A 25759-nucleotide genomic window follows, 5' to 3' on the forward strand; every position below is an offset into this window, starting at 1 on the left:
TTTAAGTACTGAAGAGTTGATGAAATCATATTTGTTGACTGGAAGTGCGAGGAAACCTCTGGGAAACCCAGTGTGAAGTTCTTCATGGGGTTTCCCCCCTTCCTCCCAGATCCCAACCGACACTTGAACTTATTTGCACACAGTACAGGAACTCTTTCCTTTAATATTGAAGGGGACTGGTATACTAGCGGACCAATATGAGTATAGTGTAGTCTGTTAGTATAGTGTGTGTAAAACTATACTAAAACAGGTTATGAGAAGCCGTTAGAATGCTTCTTTGAGGATTGTTGCCTTCACATGCTGTGAAGTGTCCAGCAGGTTGGCCAGCTTGAAACCAGTATCATGTTCCTAAAGAAATCTTGCATTATCATTACTGATTATCTGACCTTTCAAACAGACCAGAAATCAGCAGTCTACTTGAACTCAGATACTTTTATATTATTAATTTGTAGCTAAATGCATACAGTGATGGAGATTTGAGATTGCCCCGATTATTGTCACAAGATAGCTCTTCTTCTTTGCATGTGGCATCTTCATCTTTAAGTGTAGTTGAAAATCATGTAAAACACTATTAGCTTGGAAATAATTTCCAGTATGTGCAAGCAGTGTAAGCGTATTTATTTCAGTTTTATAATAAAAATAGAGATCTTTGTAATACAGAAGTTATGAAATGGAGAAGTTTGGAAAATAGTAAGAAATAGATCTGTGTGTGTCAGCTACTGTATAAAGACTGTATATGATAGGGGCACTTACATTCAAGCGTGTGTGTGTGTGTGTGTGTGTGTGTGTGTGTGTGTGTGTGTGTGTGTGTGTACACTGCAAAAAATGCTTTTCTTACTTTGTATTTTTGTCTTGTTTCCAGTCCAAATATCAAAAGAATTCTTAAATCAAGATGCATTTACTAAAGTAGTAAAATGCCGTAAGATATTATGTCTTGTTTTCTGGGGAAATAAATCAAAATTAAGTGAGTTTTTGCTTAAAACAAGCTAAATTATCTGTCCATGGGGTAAGAAAAATAATCTTGTTTCTGTTTAAATATTAAGATTATTTTTCTTACCCCATGGACAGATCATTTTGCTTGTTTTAAGCAAAAACTCTCTTAATTTTGATTAATTCCCCCGGAAAACAAGACATAATATCGTATCTAATTTTACTTATCTAGTAAATGCATCTTGATTTAAGAATTTTTTGATATTTGGACTGGAAACCAGACAAAAATACTAAGTAAGAAAAGCATTTTTTACATTGTGTGTGTGAGACTATTAATAGCTGGCCCGACAGTAAGTGTTTGGTTTAACACGTTGTGTTTGCCCCAGCCTGAGGGGAAACAGAGAGGGAAGTGAGACATTAACACCAAAACCATCAGGCACCCTTTCATATTAACTTCATATGAATGATGAACTGTACATGTAGGCTACTTCATATAAGACTAAATTTGAATTCTAGATCTGATCATTAAAAACTGTTGTGGTGAATGTATATCAAATAATAAGCTATCATAGACTGCAAGGGGTCAAATAAGTTTTTGATGATTCACTCAAATTAATCCATGATTTAAAACATTTCTTTGACCTTTTTGCTTTAAATTAACAATACATGCCTCTCTGAAGACCTCTAGGCAGCTTAAAAGACCCTTTATTTTTTTTCATTCATATGAATCATGAAACTGAATCTTACTAAATAAAGTCAGAACTTGTGTGAGGCAATCTGAAAATATTCTCAAACTTTTACCCTGAGCTATCAGAGCACCATTTTACCAACAGGCCGTTCTGTGGAAACCCTGAACTCTACGGCCCGCTCCCTGACGGGCCTCAAGAGGGGCTTTCCTTCCTTTTTACTTCCTTTCACCAACCACTGTGGCTGGACCACGGATTTGATCGCCTGAGGAAGTCGGCAATTCATCAGCTTTTTGGTGGCTTTTACACGAGTGACACAACTGATACAAGTGAAACTGGTTTCATGTGTATCTTTCTCTGGGATTATTATTTTTAAGTTGTACTTCCCCCTGGAGGAGCCAGATATTAATTATCAGTATCTGATAAAGGCCTCATTGATTCATGTAGTTGGCAGGAATTAAATATTGATGAAAGGAACTCTGAAAGTGTGAGAAATGAAGGGTGAAATGTGAGTGTTGCGATAAAGAGGATCGGACGAGATAGTGGTATATGCAGGTGGGTGATATTATTAGTCAGTCGTTGGCTTTATTTGCATTTTTCACAAAAGGGAAGTGAGTGTTTCTGTGTGTGAGTGAGCATGTGTGTGTGTGTGTTTATGCATGTCTATTTGAGAGATTCTTTTTTTGCTACCGAGTTTATACCTCTGATGCTGCTAAGCTCCTTTGAACAAAGTGTATTGTAAAAAGTGCCATACTAATAAATTGAATTGGCTTGAATGCATCAGAAACATACACGCGTTCAGTTGTGTGTTCTGGCTTAGAAGAATATTTGTATGTGAATCTGCCTGCTTCAATGTAGACCAGAACTTCATAAAACTCCATTTTTTTAATTAGAATTCTTAGAAGATGTATTTCACACACGTTAACTTTGCACACTGTTTCTCTCCGCTGAGGATCTGGGACAGTCCCATTTGGCTCGGTTACAGTTAAATTTGAAGTGATACGTCTGCGGTGATGTAATAGTTGTTTGTTGGATTAATCACGTCTCCACTTGTTTGAGAATGAAGGAATCTAGACCTGATGCTGCTCTATCATCAAAAAAAAAAAAAGTATTCCAAATATAACTTGTGTTTGTTAAACTTCCATTCATCATCATCAAAACTAATAGTAAATTTAATAATATATAATATAATAATAATAATAATACTTGTGTTAAACAGAAATGCATCAGCTCATGACTAATTTTATACCTCTGTCTTTTTTCCAGATATCAGAATGTCAAAGCCAGTAGAGGTTGAGAATCCAGCGGCAGACTCTCCGATGGAGAGCACAGGTATAGAGCTACGTTATATTTCTGTATGTCTGAAACAGGGCTCAACAAAAAAAAATTTTCTGCTCAGATATTGACTTGCCCTGATAACATCTTCACTGGCCCTATGACAAATATGATAAAAGTATTTTAGCAGCATATTTTTATATGTTAACAATATACATACACATTTTTTAACAATATAAATAAATCAAATAATATTAACTCTTATAATGTTGTAACATTATATTGAATGAGAATTATACATGTATTTTGTTATGTTTGTAGCCAAGTCTTCTAATGTCAAACTAACTAAATTTAACAAACCAACTAACTTAAACTTACATTTACCAAATTAACTAATACGTTGCCTTCTCTTATTGTGTTTCTCAGACTCAGAAAGAAACGGCTCAGATTCAAATAATCAGGTATGACTGGTACCAGTGTTATCTTTTATCTGAATACAGCATAAAAAAAAAAAATCATATTTTCAATGTGTTTCCCTCCAACAGGTTCAGCTGATGAAAATCAACCCTTTCTCCCTTTCACCCACACTGAGTAGCGGCAACAAAGTGAGTAGATGTGTGTAAATGAATGTGAATTACTGAGTGTTTTAAAGCTACACTGTGTAATTTTTTAAGTTGATTCTTAGCAAAAAACACTTTGTTCTTTCAAAGTGATATGTGCTCATTAATGTGTAATTACTTCTACCAACTAATCAAGTATTCTCGTAAGCGTAGAATCTGCCATTTAGAATACACATATGAGCGAGTCGCTCGAATGACGGCAGCCATGTTGCGCCTCCATCTTGAAAATACATTTGCCAAAGAGGGACATACCTGGAAATTCAAGCTTCGCCTTTCGCGGTTTTACACTCAGTGGCACCGTGACGAATGCGAGGGGGAGATTACTCTCAACTGCCGGCAGATTTGAAATAATACGGCCACCGTAGGAGTTAAAACACCCTCAGAATGGGAGGGGCTAGAAAGCAATATTCAGTTGGTAGTCATAAACAATTTCACCGCTTGACGGGAGAAAATCCAGTGTAGCTTTAAGTGAGTCTGCACAGATCTGCACATTTTCTTGTTCGTGGGTTATGGCCAATTTAAAACCGGTTCTGAAGACAATTAGATTAATAGTTAGGGTAACACTTTATTTTTGATGGTCCCTTTTGAACATTCTGTTAACTATAAGTAACTTTGCAACTACATGTCAACTAACTCTCATTAGACTATTAGTAGACTGTCTGCTCAAACTTTATTTTGATGCTCCCCAACAGACATTCTACTGACTATAAGTAACTTTGCAAATACAAGTCAAACTTATTCTAACCCTACTAGTCTACTAATACTCTACCAACACTCTAATGAGAGTTACTAGATATGTAGGACATGCAGTGTTACTTATAGTCAACAGAAGTGTCAAAATAAAGTGAAACCAAAGTTCGTTTTTACAGTTTTTTTTTTTTTTTTACAGTTCACAGTTTTTCCACCTCTTTTTATTATTTCATTATCCTCCCTTTGTCACCCTCATTTAAATACCCCCACTCCCCGTTTCTCTTTTAACCAATGAATTCATCATTGATGTTTCCCTGTCTCTATGTCTCAGGCTAAGGTGGAGGATTGTGGTGAGATGTCTCCCGCTGCACCCGCTCAGACGGCCCTTTCCCACACACAGCTGATGCTAACGGGTGGCCAGCTCGCAGGGGTGAGGCAAACACACACTTACTTTTTACATGTGCTGCTTATGTGTGTCTGTGTGGGTTCCTGCGTGAGCTTGCTTGCCTTGCTTAACATGTGCTTTCTTTCATTCACTTTTCTAACTCTTATTTTCACCTCATTTTCCTTCTCTGCTGCTCTTTCTCTCTCTCTCTCTAGTTGACTGCACTTTTGCCTGCACAGCAACAGCTGCTCTTACAGCAGGCGCAGCTCCTCGCTGCAGCTGTGCAGCAGTCACATGCGGCCCACGCAGCCAATCAACAGCAGGCCCAGCAGCAGGCCAATCAGCAGGCAGCTCAGCCGCAGTCACATGGCCAATCGCAGAGCACACAAGAACAAACCGCAACCCCCGTCCCACCTCCTCCTCACCAGCTCCCTCTTTCTCAGCCAATCCAGCTCACTGCCCAGGTACAGCCAATCAGTGCTGAGCAGCACCTGCGGTGATACAAGGGACAAATTCACTAAACAGTCAAAATCCTGCATCTTATTTGCTTATTCTCAGTGAATTCCCTCCTCAGACCACCTCCGATCAGAGTGAAACCATCATGTCCTCTCAGCATCTGTTTCTTTTCTCTCTTTCAGGACATTCAGCAGTTGATACAGCTGCAGCAGTTAGTCCTCGTTCCAGGACACACTCTGCCTTCACAGTTTATTTTACCACAAACGCAGCAAGGGCAGCAAGGTAGCTCATTCACTATTTGTATTCTCACGCTGTGTCCTAAATACGTTTCCTATGTCAGGTCATTTGTCCCTCTTCACTTAAAGGGATAGTTCACTTTGAAATAAATTTTTGGTATGTTTTAGCTTACCTCAAGGGCATCCAAGATGTAGGTGTCTTTTTTTCCACAGTAGTTTCAATTTTGATATTTTTAGGTCAAACCGTTCTTGTCTGTCAGTCATATAATGCAGATCGATGGTAACTGTCTCAAAGAGCATGCACAGAGTCCAAATTAAAACAATTCCCCATCGTCCAAATTAAACAATTCCCCATCGTAAGTACACATTGATGGCCCAAGACACGAAACGAGCGGTTTGTGTGAGAAAACGAACAGTATTTATATCGTTTTTACCTCTTGTACACAGCCATGTCCAAGTGATCTGAGAGTGCGGGCGGGTATAGATATATACACTAGATGTCGCATTGGCTACGGTTTCGTTCCAATGAACTGCAGTAAGGCGACTTCTATTGTGTATATCTATACCCGCCCGCACTCTCAGATCACTTGGACATGGCTGTGTACAAGAGGTAAAAACGATATAAATACTGTTCGTTTTCTCACACAAACCGCTCGTTTCGTGTCTTGGGCCATCAATGTGTACTTACGATGGGGAATTGTTTAATTTGGACGATGGGGAATTGTTTTAATTTGGACTCTGTGCATGCTCTTTGAGACAGTGACCATCGATCTGCATTATATGACTGACAGACAAGAACGGTTTGACCTAAAAATATCAAAATTGAAACTACTGTGGAAAAAAAGACACCTACATCTTGGATGCCCTTGAGGTAAGCTAAAACATACCAAAATTTAATTTCAAAGTGAACTATCCCTTTAAAGCCAGACTTGTTGCATGTCAGTTGTCATGATCCAGCTGGTTAAAACAAAACATAGACAAGAATTTATTATTGTCACTTTATTTTATAATTTTTCCAGGGCATAGTGATTGGATTAAAAAACTGTGGTTGTCATTCAGATTTCATTTATGGGTAATAAATATAATCATATGGTTGTGTATGTTTCAGGGCTGCTATCAACACCAAATCTAATTCCACTACCTCAGCAAAACCAAGGAAGCCTGCTGGCCGGTCCACCCAGACTTAGTCTTCAAGCACAGGTACATCATCTAATGAAAGACCCATATATTTGGGAGATAAACATATGTCAGAGGGCACATAAACAGGTTCCAAGGGGTTTTTGCAAAGATATTTCAAGTTGTTACAAACCTGAATGAACTTCTTTATTCTGCATGTATAGGTACCAAACCATTGATGATAACCATTAACTTCCATAGTATAGAAAAAAATATATTAGTGCTTTTATTATGCCTTTATAAATATTAGTGTTGTCAACAGAATAAAATAACTGATAAAGTAACTGTAAAAGAATTGTCATTATTTTCAGTTCCTTTTTAAACAAGAAAAACACAATAATGTCTGTAAACTTTGTAAATTTGTGTGGATTACAGTTGTAGTAAAATAAGCACAACTGTTCAAAAGACAGTAAGAGTTTAAAAAATATATTATAATAACTTAATACTTTTATTCAGCCAGGATGCATTAATTGTTCAAAAGTGACAATCTTTTGAACTTTCTATCCATCAAAGAATCCTGAAAATAAATCACAGCTCTACATAAATATTAAGCATACTTATTAATAGGTATTAATATTATTAACCGTAATAATAAACGTTTCTTGATTTCTGAAGGATCATGTGACTCTAAAGACTGGAGTAATGATGCTGAAAATTCACCTTAATAAATAACATTTTAAAGTATATAAAAATAGTTTTGCACTAATATTTCACAATATTACTGTTTTAACTGTATTTTTTATCAAATAAATGCAGCCTTAGTCAGCATTAAAGACGTCTTTCATAAACCTTCTTACCCACCCCATACAAATATCTTATCAAACCCAAACTTTTGAACAGTAGTGTATGTGCACAACACTATATTCTGTGCTATTCTCTCGTTTGAGTCTTGATGTGTGTCTGGTTCGTGGCAGAGAGAAAAGATTGCAGAGAGCAGCGTGAACACAGTGACGCAAGTGACATCTCACCCTGAGGAGCCCAGTGACCTGGAGGAACTGGAGCAATTTGCCCGCACTTTCAAGCAGAGAAGGATCAAATTGGGCTTCACACAGGTACACACACACACACACACACACACACACACACACACACACAGAAGATTTTGTGTTTCCTTGTAAAGTCATGTTTGGTCTCTGTTTCCCTCTACAGGGTGATGTGGGAATGGCCATGGGGAAACTCTATGGGAATGATTTCAGTCAGACCACCATCTCTCGATTTGAGGCGCTCAATCTCAGCTTCAAGAACATGTGCAAACTCAAACCTCTGTTGGAGAAATGGCTGAATGACGCAGGTAACCATCACTAAGAGCTCCATCAGATTTAACAGCTATCAATCTAATCATACACAATCCAAAAAGTTTCTATCAGTCTCGAACGCATGTTCTGTGCATACAATAATACTACAGATTAAGTGGCATTTTGGCTACTTTATAATTGTAAAATAGAATGTAAAAATAGACTGTCAACCACAAAATGTTTTATATAACATTTTGCAGTTGAATCAACAGAAAAAATTGTAATATCTTTTTGTTACTGGTTTACTCAGAAACAATGTCGATGGACTGCACCTTGCCGAGTCCCAGTGCTCTCTCCTCTCCTTCGCTGGGGTTTGAGGGTCTGCCCGGCCGCCGCAGGAAGAAACGCACCAGCATTGAGACCAACGTCCGCATCGCTCTGGAACGCAGCTTCATCACGGTCAGAACACGCGATTACAAAACCATTGCACAACATAAACTACCGTTCAAAAGTATGATTTTTTTTAAAGAAATCTCGTATGCTCACCAAAGCAGTAGAAAATATAATAATTATTTATCTAAATAGCCATTTATATTCCTGTGATGGCAAAGCTGAATTTTTAGCAGCCATTATTCCAGTCTTCAGTGTCACATGATCCTTCAGAAATCTTTTTTTTGTATTAATTTCTTATATATACAGTATATATATAAAAAAAACACTGACCCCAAACTTTTAAACGGTAGTGTATAACCAAATGAACATTCATGTACACTTTCGAAATGAATGTCCTCAAATAATCCTATCTGAAACCTCTGAATCGGTTGTGTTTTCTGCATTCAGAACCAGAAGCCTACCTCAGAGGAGATCCTGCTCATCTCAGAGAAGCTCAGCATGGAGAAGGAGGTGATCCGCGTCTGGTTCTGCAACCGCCGACAGAAAGAGAAACGTATTAACCCCTCCAGTGCCACCCCTCCCTTGCCCAGCCAACCCCAGCCCACCTCGCACAAACCCCCCTGCTACAGCCCACACATGGTACGACCTGGCTTGCTCCCTTGGCTCATACCCCCATCTCAAATGACCCTGTGCCTCCACACTCGACTAGTTTCTCCTGCATGAACAGTTGATAATAATCATTCCCATAATGGCACATCCATTCATTCCTGAATGTGGTTTCACCCGTCCTGCATTGCTTTGCATTTTAATGTGGAATAATCGTAATCCATTCCTTCATAGCCAATGTATGCAACTAGTTCACTGTCATTGTTGTAATACTATAGGAGGATTGAACCTCTGTTACTTACACATGTTTTTTGGAGGAATATTACATGTATTAACTAACTTTGAAACTCAGTATTTTTCTCTGTAATTGAGGTTTTGTATAACTGAGTGAGTAGCATCTACAAACAGAGCACAAGCCTTCCAGTGTTTGACACCGGCCCCTCTCCTTTTCCTCTTTTTCACCCTTCAATACTCTCTGTCCATCATGTTTCCCTTTTGACCTGTGACATCATATCCACATCTTCCTTACAGATGTCCAGTCAGGGACTATCCCAGACAGTGAGCAGTCTCAGCACAGCAGGTAGGGTGCACAAGTGGACATCTGCTGATCATAGACAAATATAATTGTTTAGTATATATATGATGGATGTTCTTTCTGTTATTATTTGCTTCTGTCAGTGACCACCATGTCATCAGTTTGCCCTTTGACCTCAAGCGGGCCCACCTTAAGCTCCGCCTCATCACCTGTAACCCCGCCTTCACGTGGTGATGCCAGCCCCGCCCCTCCAACTCACAGTACGCTAAGTCTGAACAACACAGGGTGAGTTGATTTCTCTCTCATGTTCACACACACACACTTACTCATCACCTTTTACTCCCTCTGGCTCAGCAAATATAGGTACCTGCAGTGTTTGTGTGTGTGCAAATGTATTTTTGTGTGTGATTTTGTTATCCGCAGTTCATGGCATAAAAAGAATGGTGACGTTTCTAACTACATCACTGACTTTGCTGCAAGTTTGAGGTGAATACAACCAGCAGAGTCTGTGTTCTTACACACACACACACAAATATAAAATAAACACACATTCACATAACATTTGTCATTGCCAAGTATAGGGAAATGTGGATTAGGGCACAGGGTGATTTCTGGTAAATTGGCTTTGTTTTTGATATTGACTTGACCATTTATGACAACATACACACAGTGCATTCAGAGCACCAGTGTTGTCACAATATCACGATTTTAGCAAATTACAGTGAAATATAATGTTCAAGAGAACAGCATTTATTTTATAGAAATATATATTTTGTAACAATGTTTTTTTTTATCTTTACTTTCACTTTTGATCATTTGCTTTATAAAAGCATTAAATTCTTTAAAAAAATTACAGACCCCAAACTTTTGAATAGTAGTGCAAATACAGGCCTTACCTTGTTGTTAAGTAAACATTCCTTTATTTAAATAGTTATCAATTTAATATATTACATTAAAAAATATTCATTATAAATAGTTGTTTTACTACTACAAAAAATTATATTTATATATTCTGATTTTAGTATCCACTCAGTACACAAAGTGCTAGTATGTTTTGCATATTTGTTCAGAGATTTTCATATTTATTCAAAAGATTTAGTAAAATCCCACTACTATCTTAGTGTACGGGTTGTTAAGGACTGATGCGTCACTGAGTTCTGCTGGTATGCGACCTGCATTGTATTACAAGAAAAGCCATGTTTATTCTGCAAAGATTTGTCTTCTTGCACTGTTTTTCCAGCTCTTAACTATGCTTCGAAATGTTTTCTCTTTTTCCCTTCATTCCTTTCTGTTTTCCGTTTCTGTCTGTGTGTTTTGTGGGATGGTTATTTGTTTGTGTGACTCAGGAATACGATGAGGAGCATTAACACAGGAATGAACCAAGCTCTTCTTGGCAGCAACCCACTTGCTACTATTCAAGGTTTGTGCGAAAGGAAGGGCGAGAAAGACACTGGTGACTTTACCACCTCATATCACTTTGTCCTCTCTGTTTGAGTGTTTGTTTACGTCCTACCACTCCTATTCTTCTTTGCTTCCATTGTTCATATGTTCACACGGCACTAGTGCATCCTGTTTATCGTGTCACATATTATTGTTGTTGATGTTTGTGAGTAACACTGCGTCTCTTCCACAGCTCTAGCAGCCAGTGGTGGCCAGCTGCCCATTTCCAGTCTTGAAGGCAGCAGCAAGGTGTTAATTGGTGGTTCTGGGGCCCAAGGAGCAGGTCTTACCTCTTCCCTCTTCCTCAACCACTCCTCTTTGTTGCCCATGGCATCAGGCCCCGGCATGGGATTGGGCGGTTCAGCTGTTGGCAAAACCTCATTTCCTGTCGCAGGCGGCATGAGTCCCTCCCCTTGCTCGAGCCCTGTCTCTTCCTGCTCTTCCGGTGAATTGCTGCACAGCCCGCACTCGATCGGAGGGTCTAAAATCGAGTGATGTTGCCCAAGTCCAATCACAAATGGAGGAGAAGGAGGAGGTGAAATCTTACCTGTCAACCAAAGCAACTCTTGATCCCCTCGCTCCCTTTCGTTTCCTCTCGTTCATACTCTCTCTCTTCCGCTCTCCCACTCAACTGATGCCAAAAATACACAAGAGTAGAAGAGGGGAGAGATGGAGAGACAGAGTTGAAGGAGGAAGGAAGAAGAGAAGAGGGAAAATGAAACCAAAAAAACACCATGAGGCTTAGCGGGACACAGCCAAATACGTAAATTAAAGGAGAACAAAAAACTATGTGAGTAGTGAAGTGAGACAAGAGGACAAAAAGAGATCCTTGAGCACCAAAAACAACAACAAGTACAAACTTTACTGTGTTGTAGAACAACTCTTTTAAGAAAACGTGGAATACTGAATACCAAAAAGTATAAAGGAACTTTGAGAGACTCACTATGACAAAGAAATACAAGCATACCAAAATCTCAAATACCAAAAACAAACACCAAAACATACGGATGGAAAAGCTTTATCCAAAGGACCTGTAAATAGCCAACCGTCCAGGACCAGACCCAGTGACAACAATCCAGCCATCTCTGAGCTCATCATCTCATTTCCCATTAAATCATACCGTTTTCTTTCACGGTTTCTATGATTCAATGTTTCAGCATAAAAGATGAGCAAGTCGAGCTCAAACGCTCTTGTGTTTCTCTGGTTCTTCCTCGTTCTAGTCTATTTTTTTCACAGAAGTAGCAGATTTTCCATCTGTCTTTATTAAATGTTTCAGTACATCATTGTTTTATTATTATCATCATCATTACATGTCTTAACGAGCGCATAGAGAGAATTGGGTGTTTGGTCTTTGATGTTCATCATATTAGCACTGCATAGCTTGATGCACTTGTTTGTCCAATGACATGAATGTCGTAAAGTGTAATAAAAGTGAGACCAAGCTCCTCTCTCTAGCTTTCACTGCTCTAAGTGTAAATACTCTCATTTCTCTCTTAATAATTAAGTGCTTGCATGTTTCCCTCACTCACTTTGTCCCTTTTGAATACCAAAGCGATTCATTCATACATGATCAGTTCATCATTCACATGATGCAGAAAGAGATCGGGGACCCAAACCTTGACAAGGCCGCTCTGGTGAGAAAGCATGGCGTGGGATCTGTAGCGGTGAAAGGGTTCCTATCCTCTCTGCTTCTTTTACAAGCCAAAAAATGAAGTGAAACTTCACAGCCAGCCAAACTTCCCAGAAAGGAAAACCAAAACCAAACCAAGCCAAAAACAAATCAAGGAGCAAAACGAGTCACTGTACAGAAAAAAAAAAACAGCATCCCTTCATGCATCTCTGGACCGAGGTCACCCAGAACCATGTAGCAAGGGATCTGGCTCCGCCTCCTGTCATTCAAACTCTTTCTGGTCCTGGGTGGCGGGATCTTTGATGACCTCACTGGACTCATCTGAAGATGAAGATGTTTCGGGTTCGTTTGGGGGTTGGGAGGGTTGTTTCTTTCGTTCTGTCTGTCTGTTTTGTGGGGCTTTTCTCAGCTGTGTGTGTAGATTTGTGTGCTTTCATTTGGGAAAAAGGAATTCACGTATTTGCGGAAATCTCATTTTTTACGTTCCTTACTTGTTCCTATCTAGTTGTGTTAGAGACTCTAATCAGGTGGTTGAAACAATACTGTGAAATCAGTTCAACAGACAAGAAACCAGGATAAACATGCTCAAGTACATCCAAAGAACCAAAGTCAAGTATAAACAAGCTTTAAAAAGAACCAAATATCCCATACACAACTATTCACATGCTCTCATCCACCTTACAGTTGTATTTATATCGTGCTGAAACCTGTAGTCGGTGAGCGCTGCAGGTTCAACGATGGATAGATACATGAACTCAGTTCTGTTACTGTATAGTCCGAATGGGTCAGTTAGTGCTTCTCTAGATTTTGTAGTAAATGATCTATGTTATAATGCTTACTAATTGCTTATGTATGGAAGAAAACAATGTGAAAAGATAAAAAAAATGTTGATATTTACTTAGACCAAAAATTCACACTCTCTCTCTTTTGGGTTTTTCTGTTTTCTTCCATCCCCGTTTTAAACAAATTGATTTTGTTATTTATCCTCCTCTTGCTCGTTTGTGAATTTTCTTAACAGACCTTTTTTATTATTAATATTATTATTATTTATTTAATATATTCCAAATGCTGTTTTGTAGTGGGTGTGTTTGAGGCACCAGATTGTATTCAAATGTAAACTTCCTTTGCCAAGGCGACCTTTCAAACCAAATCCATCGACAAATGCAACCGTCGGTCCGTATGGACCGGCCACTAATCGACAGTGTAGGGGCAGACACTTGTCTTCTCGACCTCTTAGCTGTTCCTTACTGGACAGAGCCTGTGGAGGGAAACCTATCAGGGGAAAAAGCAGCACTGTGGTTCTTCTGCTCAAATGTTTCGGTAGTATTCATTCAACGCTGAAGTAACCTTCCAGAGTAAAAGCACACACTGCCATGGCTCAGAAGGGATACGGTTCTGTAGGAACCTGCATTGTGTATGAACGTATAGTACCTGTCTCACCACTGCTGATGTTACCGATCGTGTTGCTATGGTTACTGTCGTGATGGCTACCGTGTGTGTGTGTGTGTGTGTATGTGTGTGTGATGGCGTTGAGCGCAGTGCTGCTGTGAGCCTTGACCTGAAAGCTTTAAACAGCTACAAAACCAAAAACTTTAGGAGAGAAAAGATGGGGGCATTTGGGGTTCCTGGAGAGAAAATACAGCAAAATGTATGTATTGTATGATAGCGGAAATGTATCAGTGCTCCATCTTCCTCTCTGCCTCACTCCTCCTCCTCTTTGTCCTACTTCTATTCCTGCTTTTTGTATTTATTTTTTAGCGTGTCTGTTGTCTCCTGGCTATGGAGGTGTAGAAGAGAGATAGTTCCTCATATACCTCACTCTCTTAATAACAAACCAAATAGATGAATGTTTTAAAACGGAGAAGCGGGCTCCAGTCGTCTGTAGGGGCCGGAGACGTGTGTTCGGATTGGCCAGGGAATGTTTAGATGAAAGATCAGCAGGGGCCAGTTGTATAAACATAGCCATTATGTTAAGACTGTGTCTTAAGAACTAGTATGACCAACTAGCAGTTAAGTTAGGGGTAATCAGTCTTACTGTTCTGTATCAAATTAGACCAATCTACATTTTTATGTAACTGACTTAACGTTATGACCAGTCTTAAAGAGAAAAATGTAATGACTAAAGGCCAATTTATGCTTCTGCGTCGAGTGTGTGTCGTAGGCTAGGCACATAGCCGACACCGTCATGAGCATTTATACTTCTGTGTTAACCCGGTGTTTCACATGGGGTGCCCGCCAAGACATAAATAAATTAAACGGCGGGACTTTTTTCCCGCCTGGGTCCCCACTCCTTGTGGCGAGTTTTTTACGGAGGCGAACGTACTTGTCCCTGGAGTTCTTCCATCGCTTCATACATTCCGCTACCTTCAAAACAACGTTGGAGGAAATCTCTCTCCACGAATTTGCTGCCACCTGGCAGTCATTGTATTCGGCTGAAGATGAGTAATACAGATGCCTGTATTTCCGCACCTCTTCAATTAATCGCTCGCTCACTTGGTCCATGTCCGCCATATTTTTCACTGAACTTAAAAATGGCGGCGCAGAAGAACGCGCCGGAAACGCATAGGAGGAAATACGATGCTACCAAGCCGACCAATCACAGATCTTGGGTCTGCGACATGGCGATGTGTAGTTAGCCTACATTTTTAGGGATGTGCGAGTTAGGGTACGACGTAGGGTACACGACTATGTATAGGCTACGCCGTACCTCCTGCATACACTCGATGCAGAAGTATAAATTGGGCTTAACTTGTAAAACTAGTCAGTTTATGCAACCGACTCCAGGGATGAAGACGAAAGCACTCAAAGAACTTAATTATAAGATTGATGCTCTGCCATGTTCACTCTCCCTCGTCCCTTGGGACCACTTTTCCAGTCACCAAACACAGGGCAGGACACATACACACACACCTTTATAATATATACACACACTTAATGTACTTAATAAGATAGGTGACTGAGAGCGGGAGGTGACTGTTGTTGCTAGGTGACAAATATTATGTTTTAAAACGCAGGAGATGTTGAAGAGGAATATAAGGAGAAACCTTTCAATCTTGCTATTTTCTATAGCTTTCGTTCTTACCGTTAGTCAGGCGCAGTTAAGGACGTCTTAAAAACTTCACGATGTTGATATGCAAGTAATAACAGCAGCGTAAGGGACCGTGTTCAAAGTGTAGAAGTCTCTCACTGGCGTGAATCTCCAGAGAATGATACCAAAGCAACACGCCAGTCGAGGTCCGAACACAACACACACGCTCCCTAAAGTCTGTACACAATCCTTGAGTTTGATTCGCATCGGTTTTCACTTTATTAATTAGTAACAATCGGATATGGGTGAAAAAGAAAAAAATCATAGCATTTGAAAAGACCTGACCAAGAGAACTGCAAATACGAGTCTTTAACTTCTCGCTTCACTCTCTGATTTATCTCTGTCTATATATTATACATAAAAAATAAAATAAAAATACCAGCTTCAGTCCAAAGGTTTATTTTAATTTTATTTTTTTATAGCAAAGAACTTAAACACATCTAGTTAAACCAAAGAGTTACACTAACACATCCTCAGCTGTTTTCTTTTGTCTCTTTCCCTGGTCACCTAGCAACCCAGTTTCTGAAGGTAAAACCTCAACTATCCAAAGTAACATACGATGAAGATAATGATGAAATGTATATTTTTAATTAATCATTATTTAGGGAAAAATCCTTATGATGATAACGATGATCTTAAAGAAAAGACTTAGTATGTATGTGAATCTTTTTTGATTCTTTTTTTTGGGGGGGTTAGTGATGTTGATCTGTCCCCTGAATCTTCTCCCTGATTTCATGTTCACTGCTCAATCTGCGTAAATGAGAGCGCGTGATTGCGTCATTTTTTGTGCGTACATGTTCATGTGCGCGTGAACGTATTTTACACTCTAAAACGGAACAGATATGCGGTTATTTTGGCAGTGTGTATATGTGCGTGAACGTGTAGTACGTCTGTTTTGCTTGATGTGCGTTGCCATGTTTTTACCCTTTCCATCCTTAGTTTTTTTGTGTGTTTTTTCTCCTTTGAGTTGAGCAATTCCTTTTTCTTCTCTTCTGTCCTCCGTGTCTCTTTTCCTCCTTATGGTGACAGGTTAGCCTTTCGGTGTAATTATCTCTGAAACCAAAAAATAGTTGACAAATAACTCGCTTGTTCATTGTACAGTGTTGTTCATTTAAAGTCATTTTTGTAACTGGAAGTGTTTCACTCATCTGAATAAAAACGGTAGAGAAAAAAACAGTGCATGAAAATGTTGTCTTTTTCTTGTGAGTTCATTTAATCGATGTGTGAAAACGATCTGTAGGACTGTGATGCTGTCTCTCCGCCTTTGGCCGCTGGGTGGCAGCAACAGCCACATACTCTTCTCATTCACACGAATGAATCATCCGTAGGAGCTTCTGCCTCCACATGGTGCCTCAACTTAGTCACCTTCTCTTCCCCTTCCTTCTTTCACTCTCTCTAGATCTGTTAGTTTCTCTATTTCTCCCTCTTTTTCCACTTTTCACAGCTCTCATTTGCTCATCTGACTCATGGGACATCTGGTCTTTGCCAGACAGCTTGTCCTTTACTCATGTTCTACTCTCCACTGTAGACGATTAAAAATCTCACCTTAAGATTTTCATGTCCTCACATCTGCTACTGAAAAAAATAAGAACATTAAGTTAACATCAACCAAAGCTTACCTTTATTAACAAAGCTAAAGCTCAGCTACATGATCAAATGTCCCTCCCGCATTCAAATGTAAATTTCATACCTGCAACTCACTGACTTTTTGTGAAATTAGCTTCTGACAGTAGACATCCAATAAATGTACTAGACATGTTTTTTTGTTGTTGCAATAAACTTAAAATATATTCTTTCTATATACATAATCAACATCTTTAAATCAGTAGTTTTATACCTCCACCATTTATTTTGATATCATTAGCAATGCTTCATGGCCATGGGATTTTAGTTGTTGCTGTTTTTTTTTTTTTTTTTTTGCTTCAAATAAAAATCTGTTATGTGATTCACCTTGTTGCTGGTTTGTTTGGTTCCTGGCTTTTTAACTCTTTAATAAAGACTGTTTTAAGTTAAAATGAATAGGAAAAATACTTCCAGAACCAAGGCTGCTGAAAAAGTTGTTCCACTCTATTGATTAGTCACATGACATTTACCCCCGGTTTTACAGACGAGGCTTAAAGGGTTAGACTAGTTCACCCAAAAATGAAAATTCTGTCAGTAATTACTCACCCTCATGTTGTTCCAACCCCGTAAGACTTTCGTTCATCTTCGGAACAGAAATTAAGATATTTTTGATGAAATCTGAGAGCTGGCTCACTCCTCCATAGGCTTCTATGTTATTGAAACTTGCCGGCCCAGAAAAGTTAGTAAAGACAATGTTTAAAATAGTCCAATTGACTACAGTGGCTCAACCATAAGTTTATCAAGCGTCGAGAATACTTTTTGTGCGCAAAAAAACAAACAAAAATAACGATTTTATTCAGCTATTCATTTTATACTGTGTGGGCCTCTGAGTGAGTTCACGTAGTGTAACAGCGCAGTGCAACGTCAGAACGTAGGCTCACTATTGGCCAGCATCACACTCATGACCAGCGTCGGCCAATAGTGACCCTACGTTCTGACGTTGTTATTTTTGCGCACAAAAAGAATTCTCGTCGCTTGATAAACTTGATAAAAAGCCACTCTAGCCACTTGGACTATTTTAAACACTTTCTGGGCCGGCAAGTTTCAATAACATAGAAGCCTATGGAGGAGTGAGACAGCTCTTAGATTTAATCAAAAATATATTAATTAGTGTTCCGAAGATGAACGAAAGTCTTACGGGGTTGGAACAACATGAGGGTGAGTCCCAGACTAAAATGCACGTTTGAGCTGTTTTAACCAAAAGCAACTTGCACTGACATATCTTAAAATATGTCAGTGCCACTGTTTTGTCTCAAGATGCACACCAGTATTGCTTTTTTCTAAGGCACGTTTATTACTTAAATGCCCTAAATGAACTAAGGCCCTAATCCTGTGAAGCCCAGCTTTACTGTTCAGGTGATAGGCTCTAAAAGTTTTTGGCATTTTCAAATTGCGGATTTCCATTGAGAATGCTAACAGCTAATCAGTCTGCAGAAGCCGTGAGATGTGTGCAGATTGGTCACAGGACGCGTCAGTCATCTCTGCTCCCACTCACAATCTGCCTCAGTCTGTACCCGCCCACTCACACAGACAGGTGGCCAATCTGTTGCTTCAGTGCCACAGGTGTGTGTTTGCATGAGTGTGTAACAGTGGTCCAAGATGGAACAGATGATGGTGGCATTTCAGGTGTGTAACAGGAGCACAGTAAATTCCACAAACATGGGGCTGGAGCATATGCTCTTTTGTTTATGTTAGATTATCAAGCAATAACACTGTATCTTTGTTATGAAATCCTGCAACAGTGATTAAAACCTAAACAAATGCAGATGTCAGCGTGGAACTCATCTGATGCCAGAAGACGTTCAGTGTTTTGGAGGACATTCTCACACAGACAAGGAAATTCCCTTCCTCTACCTGTTTTCACACCCTGCCCTGAGCTGCCGCACCTGAACAGAGCAAACAAAGCGTTGAAAACTATTCAACACATGACATGACTCTTAAGTAGCCATTGTCATTCAGTCTGAACACACAAATGGACAGTGATCAGCTCTATTAGTCAAACCTGTGACCTTTGTGAGGCATGTGTGCTCATGATTTAGACATAGCAGAACATTCAAAACCTCCCAAATGATTTATGACAGGGTTTCATGAAGCAAATTTAGCAGAAACAAACAGCGTCGACTGCTTAATACAGCATTTACAAGGTAACCTTTAATGATGTCCACAATACCTGCAAATCTCAATGGTAATTGCTCTGTGTGACTTTTGATGGATCCCATTATCTGGATTCTGTTCAGTGCCTGACTGGAAATCCTACAGCATCATTTTATGTTAATTTGAACAGTTTTACACATTAAAAAATAAATGATGTTTATGTGAAGATTCATTTGAATGGTGTACACTCTCATAAGAGTAAAAATGTACTCATCATAATAGTTTTCTATAAAAAGTGTTTTAATTATATATGGTGCGGATCGCCCCCTCACTGTAATTTAGCATGTTTAAATTACATGACCCGCAGTGTTTCACTAAATGTTAGAGACAATCCTTATGCTTACTGGCTGCCGCTTCTGTAGATGCTAGTAGCGTATTTGGTGATGTGAAAAATAGACAATGGACTCTAAATACACTGGTAAACTTCATAGATCATCCCTTCCTGAGTTTGAACTGGGGAGTTTTGTGTTACTGCCATCTATCTTGAACACACCACCACCTCTTGTCAGTTAATACAGATCCTAAGAGCATGAAACGCAAAAATACACAAATCTGAGAAAATATGGGGGTGTCCCACATTACACATGGACTTGGTGAGTCATTAGGAACATCTAGTGCCCACAGTATGAATTTGGTACCTACACAGATTTCCTATCTTTGTGATTTGCCCACACACAGAGAGAATAATGTACATCTGTCATTGCATGTTACAGCAGAAATGTCTAATGTCTAAACTCTTCAGCTTCACATACCTCTTAAAGTCAATAGATTAATAGTCGTATTTTGTTTTTAGGTATAGCTTGATGTGACTAAATGCTGAACGGATTTTAAAAGATCAGAAAATGTTTTAGCAACAGTTCTAGCAGCTCAGGAAATGCTATTAGAGGAAAGGATCAATCAAAAATGAACATAAAATAAATCATTATTTACTCACTCTCATGTTGTTCTAATCCAGTATGCAGGTTTTTGTTTTTGTGGAACACAAAAGTAGTTTTTGAGAATTCAATGCAAGTCCAACCCCAAAATTTACCCAAAAAACCCAAAAAGGTTGTGTAACGTATTGGTGCTGCAATGATCGCAAGATGCAGGGAATTCAATTACAAAGTCTTTACTTTAACATTACCACACAAACGTTACCGAACAAAGAATTGAGGAAACAATACACAGGCTTAAATAGAGTGAGGCTGAAATACACAGTTAAAGAGGGAACTAAATGAACCACAGGTGAGCGTAATCAGTCACTAAGGAAACTAACTAGCAAACAGAAATCAGGCAAACTGTATTAAAACTAAACCAAAACAGAAACATAGCTGCAAGCAGTGAAGCAAGCAATCCACCTTCTGCCAGTTGGTGGCACTATCACTGACTCACAATAGTCACATCCATGTGATCAGCCTCCTACAATGAACACACAGCTGAGGTTTCATCAAAATCAGTCAATGCAAAAGTTATAACACACTTCTTCCCTTTTCTCGCCATAAATTAGTTGCCTTCCTGTTGAGCTGGCGTATGACTATGACTATGATTGCTTGTTTGGCCCAAAGAGATCTATAATAAGTGTATGAAGTTTGGTTACTGTAGGTGAAAAGGGATGCACCACAGAGCCCCTCACAAACAACCATATAAAAGCGTGCGCCACCCAAATTTCATATTGTATTTGCAACTCAGAGAATTACAAAACAGGTAATGCATTCTGGGAAAAGCAGAGTTCTTTTCTAGTTAAAAATGACATGAATGTCTTTAATTTTAAATTAATTTCAATTCTACTTCCTTACATTCAATTTCAATTCCATAACCTGTTATGCGCCTCAATTCAAATTCAATTCTGAACGGTGCAAAACGCTGGTGTATAGAGACATGCTTAAAGGGGTCATCGGATGCCCATTTTCCACAAGTTGGTATGATTCTTTAGGGTCTTCATGTAAAGTTTGTAACATACTTTGGTTAAAATTCCTCAATGGTTGAGTAAAACAACACCCTTTTTACCTCCTCAAAAACAGCTCTGTTCACAGCGACCCGTTTCGATGCATGTCTCTTTAAATGATAATGAGCAACTTCTCACCCCACCCTCTCTTCAGTGGGGCATGTTGACACAAGACATGTAAAGTGCTGCCTTGGCAGACAGTATACAAATGGCTGAGGGCAGAAATATGCTAATAAGGGACAGTCCGTATTGTTCAGCGAATCCAAACGGCTTGATTCGTGAGAGTGTTTAGGCTTTTTGAGGATTAAAAAAATAAGGAGTGAATGGATTTCTTTCATTGTATGGTGGTTGTGTCCACACACAGCAGAGACACATTTATATGCAAACACCATATAAAAGTGTATTTTGCATCCGATGACCCCTTTAATATCCTAAAAAAACAGCTTACAGCAAGTTCTTCAGATATTTGATATGAATCTGATGCATGTGTAAAACAGAAGTCCATTTCTGTTATCTGTGGTATGTCGTGTAGTGATTTGAGAGCTTGAGTTACATGAAGTTCAGCAGCTGGCATACTATCGGCAGCAGTGAGTAGCAGCCCTGTCGTGACCCTAGTTTAGGCCTGTCATGCTGCTAAATCGGACCTCAGATTAGCTCCACGCCTCTGAAATGACAGCTGTACCGGATACAGATCCATTTCGCGGGAATGAAGGTATGGAAGCTTCAGAGAGACAAGTGATAGTGGAAACAGTGAACTGTGCCAATAGGAAGAGTTTGATCCTAAGCAAGATACTGGAGACACTATCAACACACACTGTGTGCTTAATATAGCAACTGACATAGTGCAAGACATACCTCTCTCTCACTGCTCAAATATCACAGGCCTGTTACTCTGAGGGGCTTCAGGGTGGGTGTGCACGGACATCGCATTCTGTTCTTCAGCTTGTACTCTTTCATTTCCCGCTCCTCTCTCTCTCTTTCTCTCTTCATCCCCCTCTTTAACCTGTCCTCCTGTCTCCCCCTCCAGTCTCTGTCCTTGGCAGAGCAGTGTGTGGTAATCCTATTACTCTTGTGTGAAAGCCAGCTGAGAGAAAGAGAGGGAGATGGAGAGAGAGGGAGAGTGGGAGAGAGGGATTGTCAGTTCTGTTATAGTGGTGAGCAGACAAAAAGCGCTTTAAACTATGGAACATGACCCTAAAGACTGAGGGAAGAATACAGAGAAGAGAGAGGAGGGGCACTAAAGGGAGATGATGAGATTCCTGACAGTTGGAGCGCCAAACTTGAAAATAAACATGTTCTTTGATGACAGAGCCCATTGACATGCTCTCTCGTCCTTTCACTCTCACACAGACACACAGATAGAGAAACGCACGACAGGCCCATCTAAAACAGTTTAGTTTTTCTTGTATATTTTCAAATTGTAATTCTTCATCTGTGATCATCAGTACACATATGGCTAAGTCTCCAGCAGAAATGCCTTCTTGTATAATAACATTCAGGACAAAATAAATAAAATATTCTGGCCATATGGCAACAGTTATGTAGCCTGCTTGACTTCTTTCTGTTTCTACACAATTTTTATATCATGTTATTTGGTCATTTTTGGTTTAGTATATATAGCCTACACACTGACATGGCAGCATGTGAGAATAATATATATTTTTTAATCCTACATTTTCTACATTTGTCATTATGGAAAATTACAAATATGAAATTTAAATAAAATGCTAAAAAAAAAATATATAGTTTTTTTCATGCAACAACCTCAAGTAAATATTGGATGTCCAATGTACTCGACATTTGCATTCACTGAGAAGCATTTTACAACAAAATATTACACACATTGCATGGTGAAATAATCACAACGAGTCTAACATTAAAGGAGTGGTTGATTATGATTTCATTTTTCTAACTTTAGTTAGTGTGTAATGTTGCTGTTTGAGCATAAACAACATCTGCAAAGTTACAAGTTCAAAGCAAACATCACAAACCCTAAAATTGACATAAACCTTGCCCCCGGAACATGATTTATAGATTATCAAGACAGAATTTGCTAATCAATGACTAGAAGATAACTACACATAAGCTACAAAAAAAAAACCATTCAGAAATGTTGTCTACATGTTGTCACTTCTTCTCGAGTCTCTCCATGTTTGTTTGAACATAAAAGGCTAAAAGTTTGTGAAATTTTCAGTGTGTCTGTGTGAGGTAATCAAAGCTGCTAAGAATGAGCTCTTGAAGCTCCGCCCTCTGGGCCAGAAGCAGCAGTTAATTTGCATTTAAAGGGACATACACACAAAAACGGTGTGTTTTTGCTCTCCCTTAAAGGAACACGGCAACTTTTTGGGACTTTAGCTTATTCACCGTATCCCCCAGAGTTAGATAAGTCCATACATACCCTTTTCATCTCTGTGCGTGCCGTAACTCTGTCTGACACATCCACCGCTAGCCTAGCTTAGCACAAAGACTGGAGGTAAACGGCTCCAGCTAGCATACTGCTCCCAATAAGTGACAAAATAACGCCAACATTTTCCTGGGAACTATATTCTCAGAAGGCGAAGCACTGCTACTTGGGCGGAGTGATTTGCTCGCAGCAGCTGAGAAGCCCCGTGGTGAGGAGCAGAGAGTTCGCTCAGAGTTGGAGTAAATCACTCTGCAAAAGTAGCTGTGCTTCGCCTTCTGAGAATATAGTTCCCAGTATGTATACGGTTAGAAGACGGTTGTGTCTCATGTGACCTTGTTATTTGTACACACTGTGACTATACAAATCACAACATGTAAATAGGAAAATGTTGGCGTTATTTTGTCACTTATTGGGAGCAGTATGTCAGACAGAGCGTTTGTCTCTGTCAGCAAAACAGAGACAGAACACCCCCCCCCCCCCCAAAGTGTAAGCTGCTTCATAAAAAAACATATTAAATACATGTTGTTCATCACTCATTTAATGACAATATTATGTTAAAAAAAATTACTAATTATGCTGTTAAACATATTATTAATTATTTTAGTCAGATTTTACTTAATTTTTTGTAATTCTTGTTTTTATTATTATTGATTAAAAAAAATTATATTTAATATTTTATGTGATCTAAATGTCCAGTATACTTAAATATAATTTGACATTAATTTGGTTCTTCCCAGAGAAAAACAAAACAAAACAGAATTAAAGTTATTTGAAATATTTGCTATATGCAGCAATTACATTTTTCATAATTAAACATTAATTGTTTTTTAAAGTTTTCTATTTCGTGAATTTAATTCTACCAATCGAATTTTTAAAGCGTTGGTCTCTCCTTCCATCCCTTGTTTTTGAGGAATCACTTCACTCTCTCTTGCTCAGTCTGACAGATCCATCACATTTGTATGCTTCACTCCACTAGGAGGCCAAAAGATAAAGAACAATGAGGCCCTCTTAAACAGAGTACACTCTCTTTTACCATCTACCTTGATAGTGCAAAAGCACTCATGGGTCTTATGAGTGTGCAATGCTAGTATGTATATTTTCAAACACCTCTGTACTCAGAGCTCTAATTTCTGAGAACAAGCGGTGTCACTTGGGACATGACTTAGTATTGTGAGAATGTACCTTCATTAGCAGCAAAATAGAGGAAAGAAGAGTGGCTGAACGGTGCAAGGGTGTTGGAAAGCACGGTATCACTCCAGCATCTGTCTGTCACTCCGATTTTAAATGCTGATCATCTCATAAAGAACAACAGGGAAATTGAGCTGGTGGGGTGGGGTAACAGAAGAGGGGGGAGGGGGGAGGGGGTTCCCCCATAATGCTGCAACTGAGTCACATGAGAGAAAATCACAGCATTACATTAAACAATGAAAAAACACTGACAAGGCCATTTCACAGAACGTGTTGCCATATCTTGCATTATTTCTTATTTCAAACTTAATCTCACAATCACTAGTAACTAGTAACTTTCTCCTTGAAAAAAAGTACATCCTTTCAATGTAACTCTGCACTCTTGCCTCATTTAGTATACGCGGTTCTATGAATATGCAAATTAGCCCCGCCTCCCCTCACTCGCACCAGCTCAGAGATACACTTGTGATCGCACGTTGACATGATTGGTTACAAGGTCATTTGTGATGTCAGAAACAGCAGCGATTTCAAACCGTGTTTTTGAGACTGCCTTTGTTTCACTGCAGTTTTAAGGAGAAAATACTCAGCAATGGTGTCTTATGCAGTTGCACATGGTTTGTCTTAAAGCATGTTAAAAACACCACATAAACATTTAAACAACATTCAAAGCTTGATTTTCACCACAGGGGAACTTTAACAAATACAGCTTTTAATTTAAGAAATGTATTAGTAAATGTAGAAATATGTAGAAATTACATTAAGATTAATCAATTCTTTAAAAATAATGTTTACGCTGAGGCGGAAACGGCTTCCATACAGTAGCACAAATATACAATAGAGTAGGTGAATCCAAACTTTTGACTAGTGCTAAATGTTTCTCCAGTCACTCCAGCTTTTTCCATGTTTGTGGAAGCCGGTAGACTTGGTGAAAGCGCTGTTGGTAACATAAACACAACTGCGGAGGTGAAGGCAAGTTGTGTGTCAATACATAAACACATAACGTATGAGAACGAGAAGAGTAAGGAACCTTTCTGAGAAACTGATTACCGTGAGTTTACTGTAACAGATTTGAAACAAAGAGATTT

General features: G+C 39.1%; 1 protein-coding gene across 3 annotated transcripts in view; it reads left to right on the forward strand.

Annotated features, from left to right (window-relative positions):
• Nucleotides 1–14377, forward strand: part of pou2f2b (POU class 2 homeobox 2b) — a 37407-nt gene extending 23030 nt beyond the window's left edge. Inside the window, exons 2-17 of one of the 3 annotated variants that reach the window (XM_082149064.1) lie at nt 2883–2948; nt 3318–3352; nt 3437–3496; nt 4533–4631; nt 4802–5050; nt 5225–5324; nt 6387–6478; nt 7369–7506; nt 7604–7745; nt 8000–8148; nt 8530–8721; nt 9220–9268; nt 9367–9508; nt 9647–9709; nt 10570–10643; nt 10857–14377. In XM_082149064.1, the coding sequence (XP_082005190.1) occupies nt 2883–2948; nt 3318–3352; nt 3437–3496; nt 4533–4631; nt 4802–5050; nt 5225–5324; nt 6387–6478; nt 7369–7506; nt 7604–7745; nt 8000–8148; nt 8530–8721; nt 9220–9268; nt 9367–9508; nt 9647–9709; nt 10570–10643; nt 10857–11158 (1952 nt within the window). In that variant the 3' untranslated portion in view covers nt 11159–14377. The remainder of the gene's footprint in view (nt 1–2882; nt 2949–3317; nt 3353–3436; nt 3497–4532; nt 4632–4801; nt 5051–5224; nt 5325–6386; nt 6479–7368; nt 7507–7603; nt 7746–7999; nt 8149–8529; nt 8722–9219; nt 9269–9366; nt 9509–9646; nt 9710–10569; nt 10644–10856) is intronic. The other 2 variants (XM_082149062.1, XM_082149063.1) reach the window with 2 other exon arrangements.
• The last annotated feature ends 11382 nt before the right edge of the window (nt 14378–25759 follow it).

The sequence above is a fragment of the Leuciscus leuciscus genome (genome assembly GCF_965113295.1).
Source record: "Leuciscus leuciscus genome assembly, chromosome: 20".
NCBI lineage: Eukaryota > Metazoa > Chordata > Actinopteri > Cypriniformes > Leuciscidae > Leuciscus > Leuciscus leuciscus.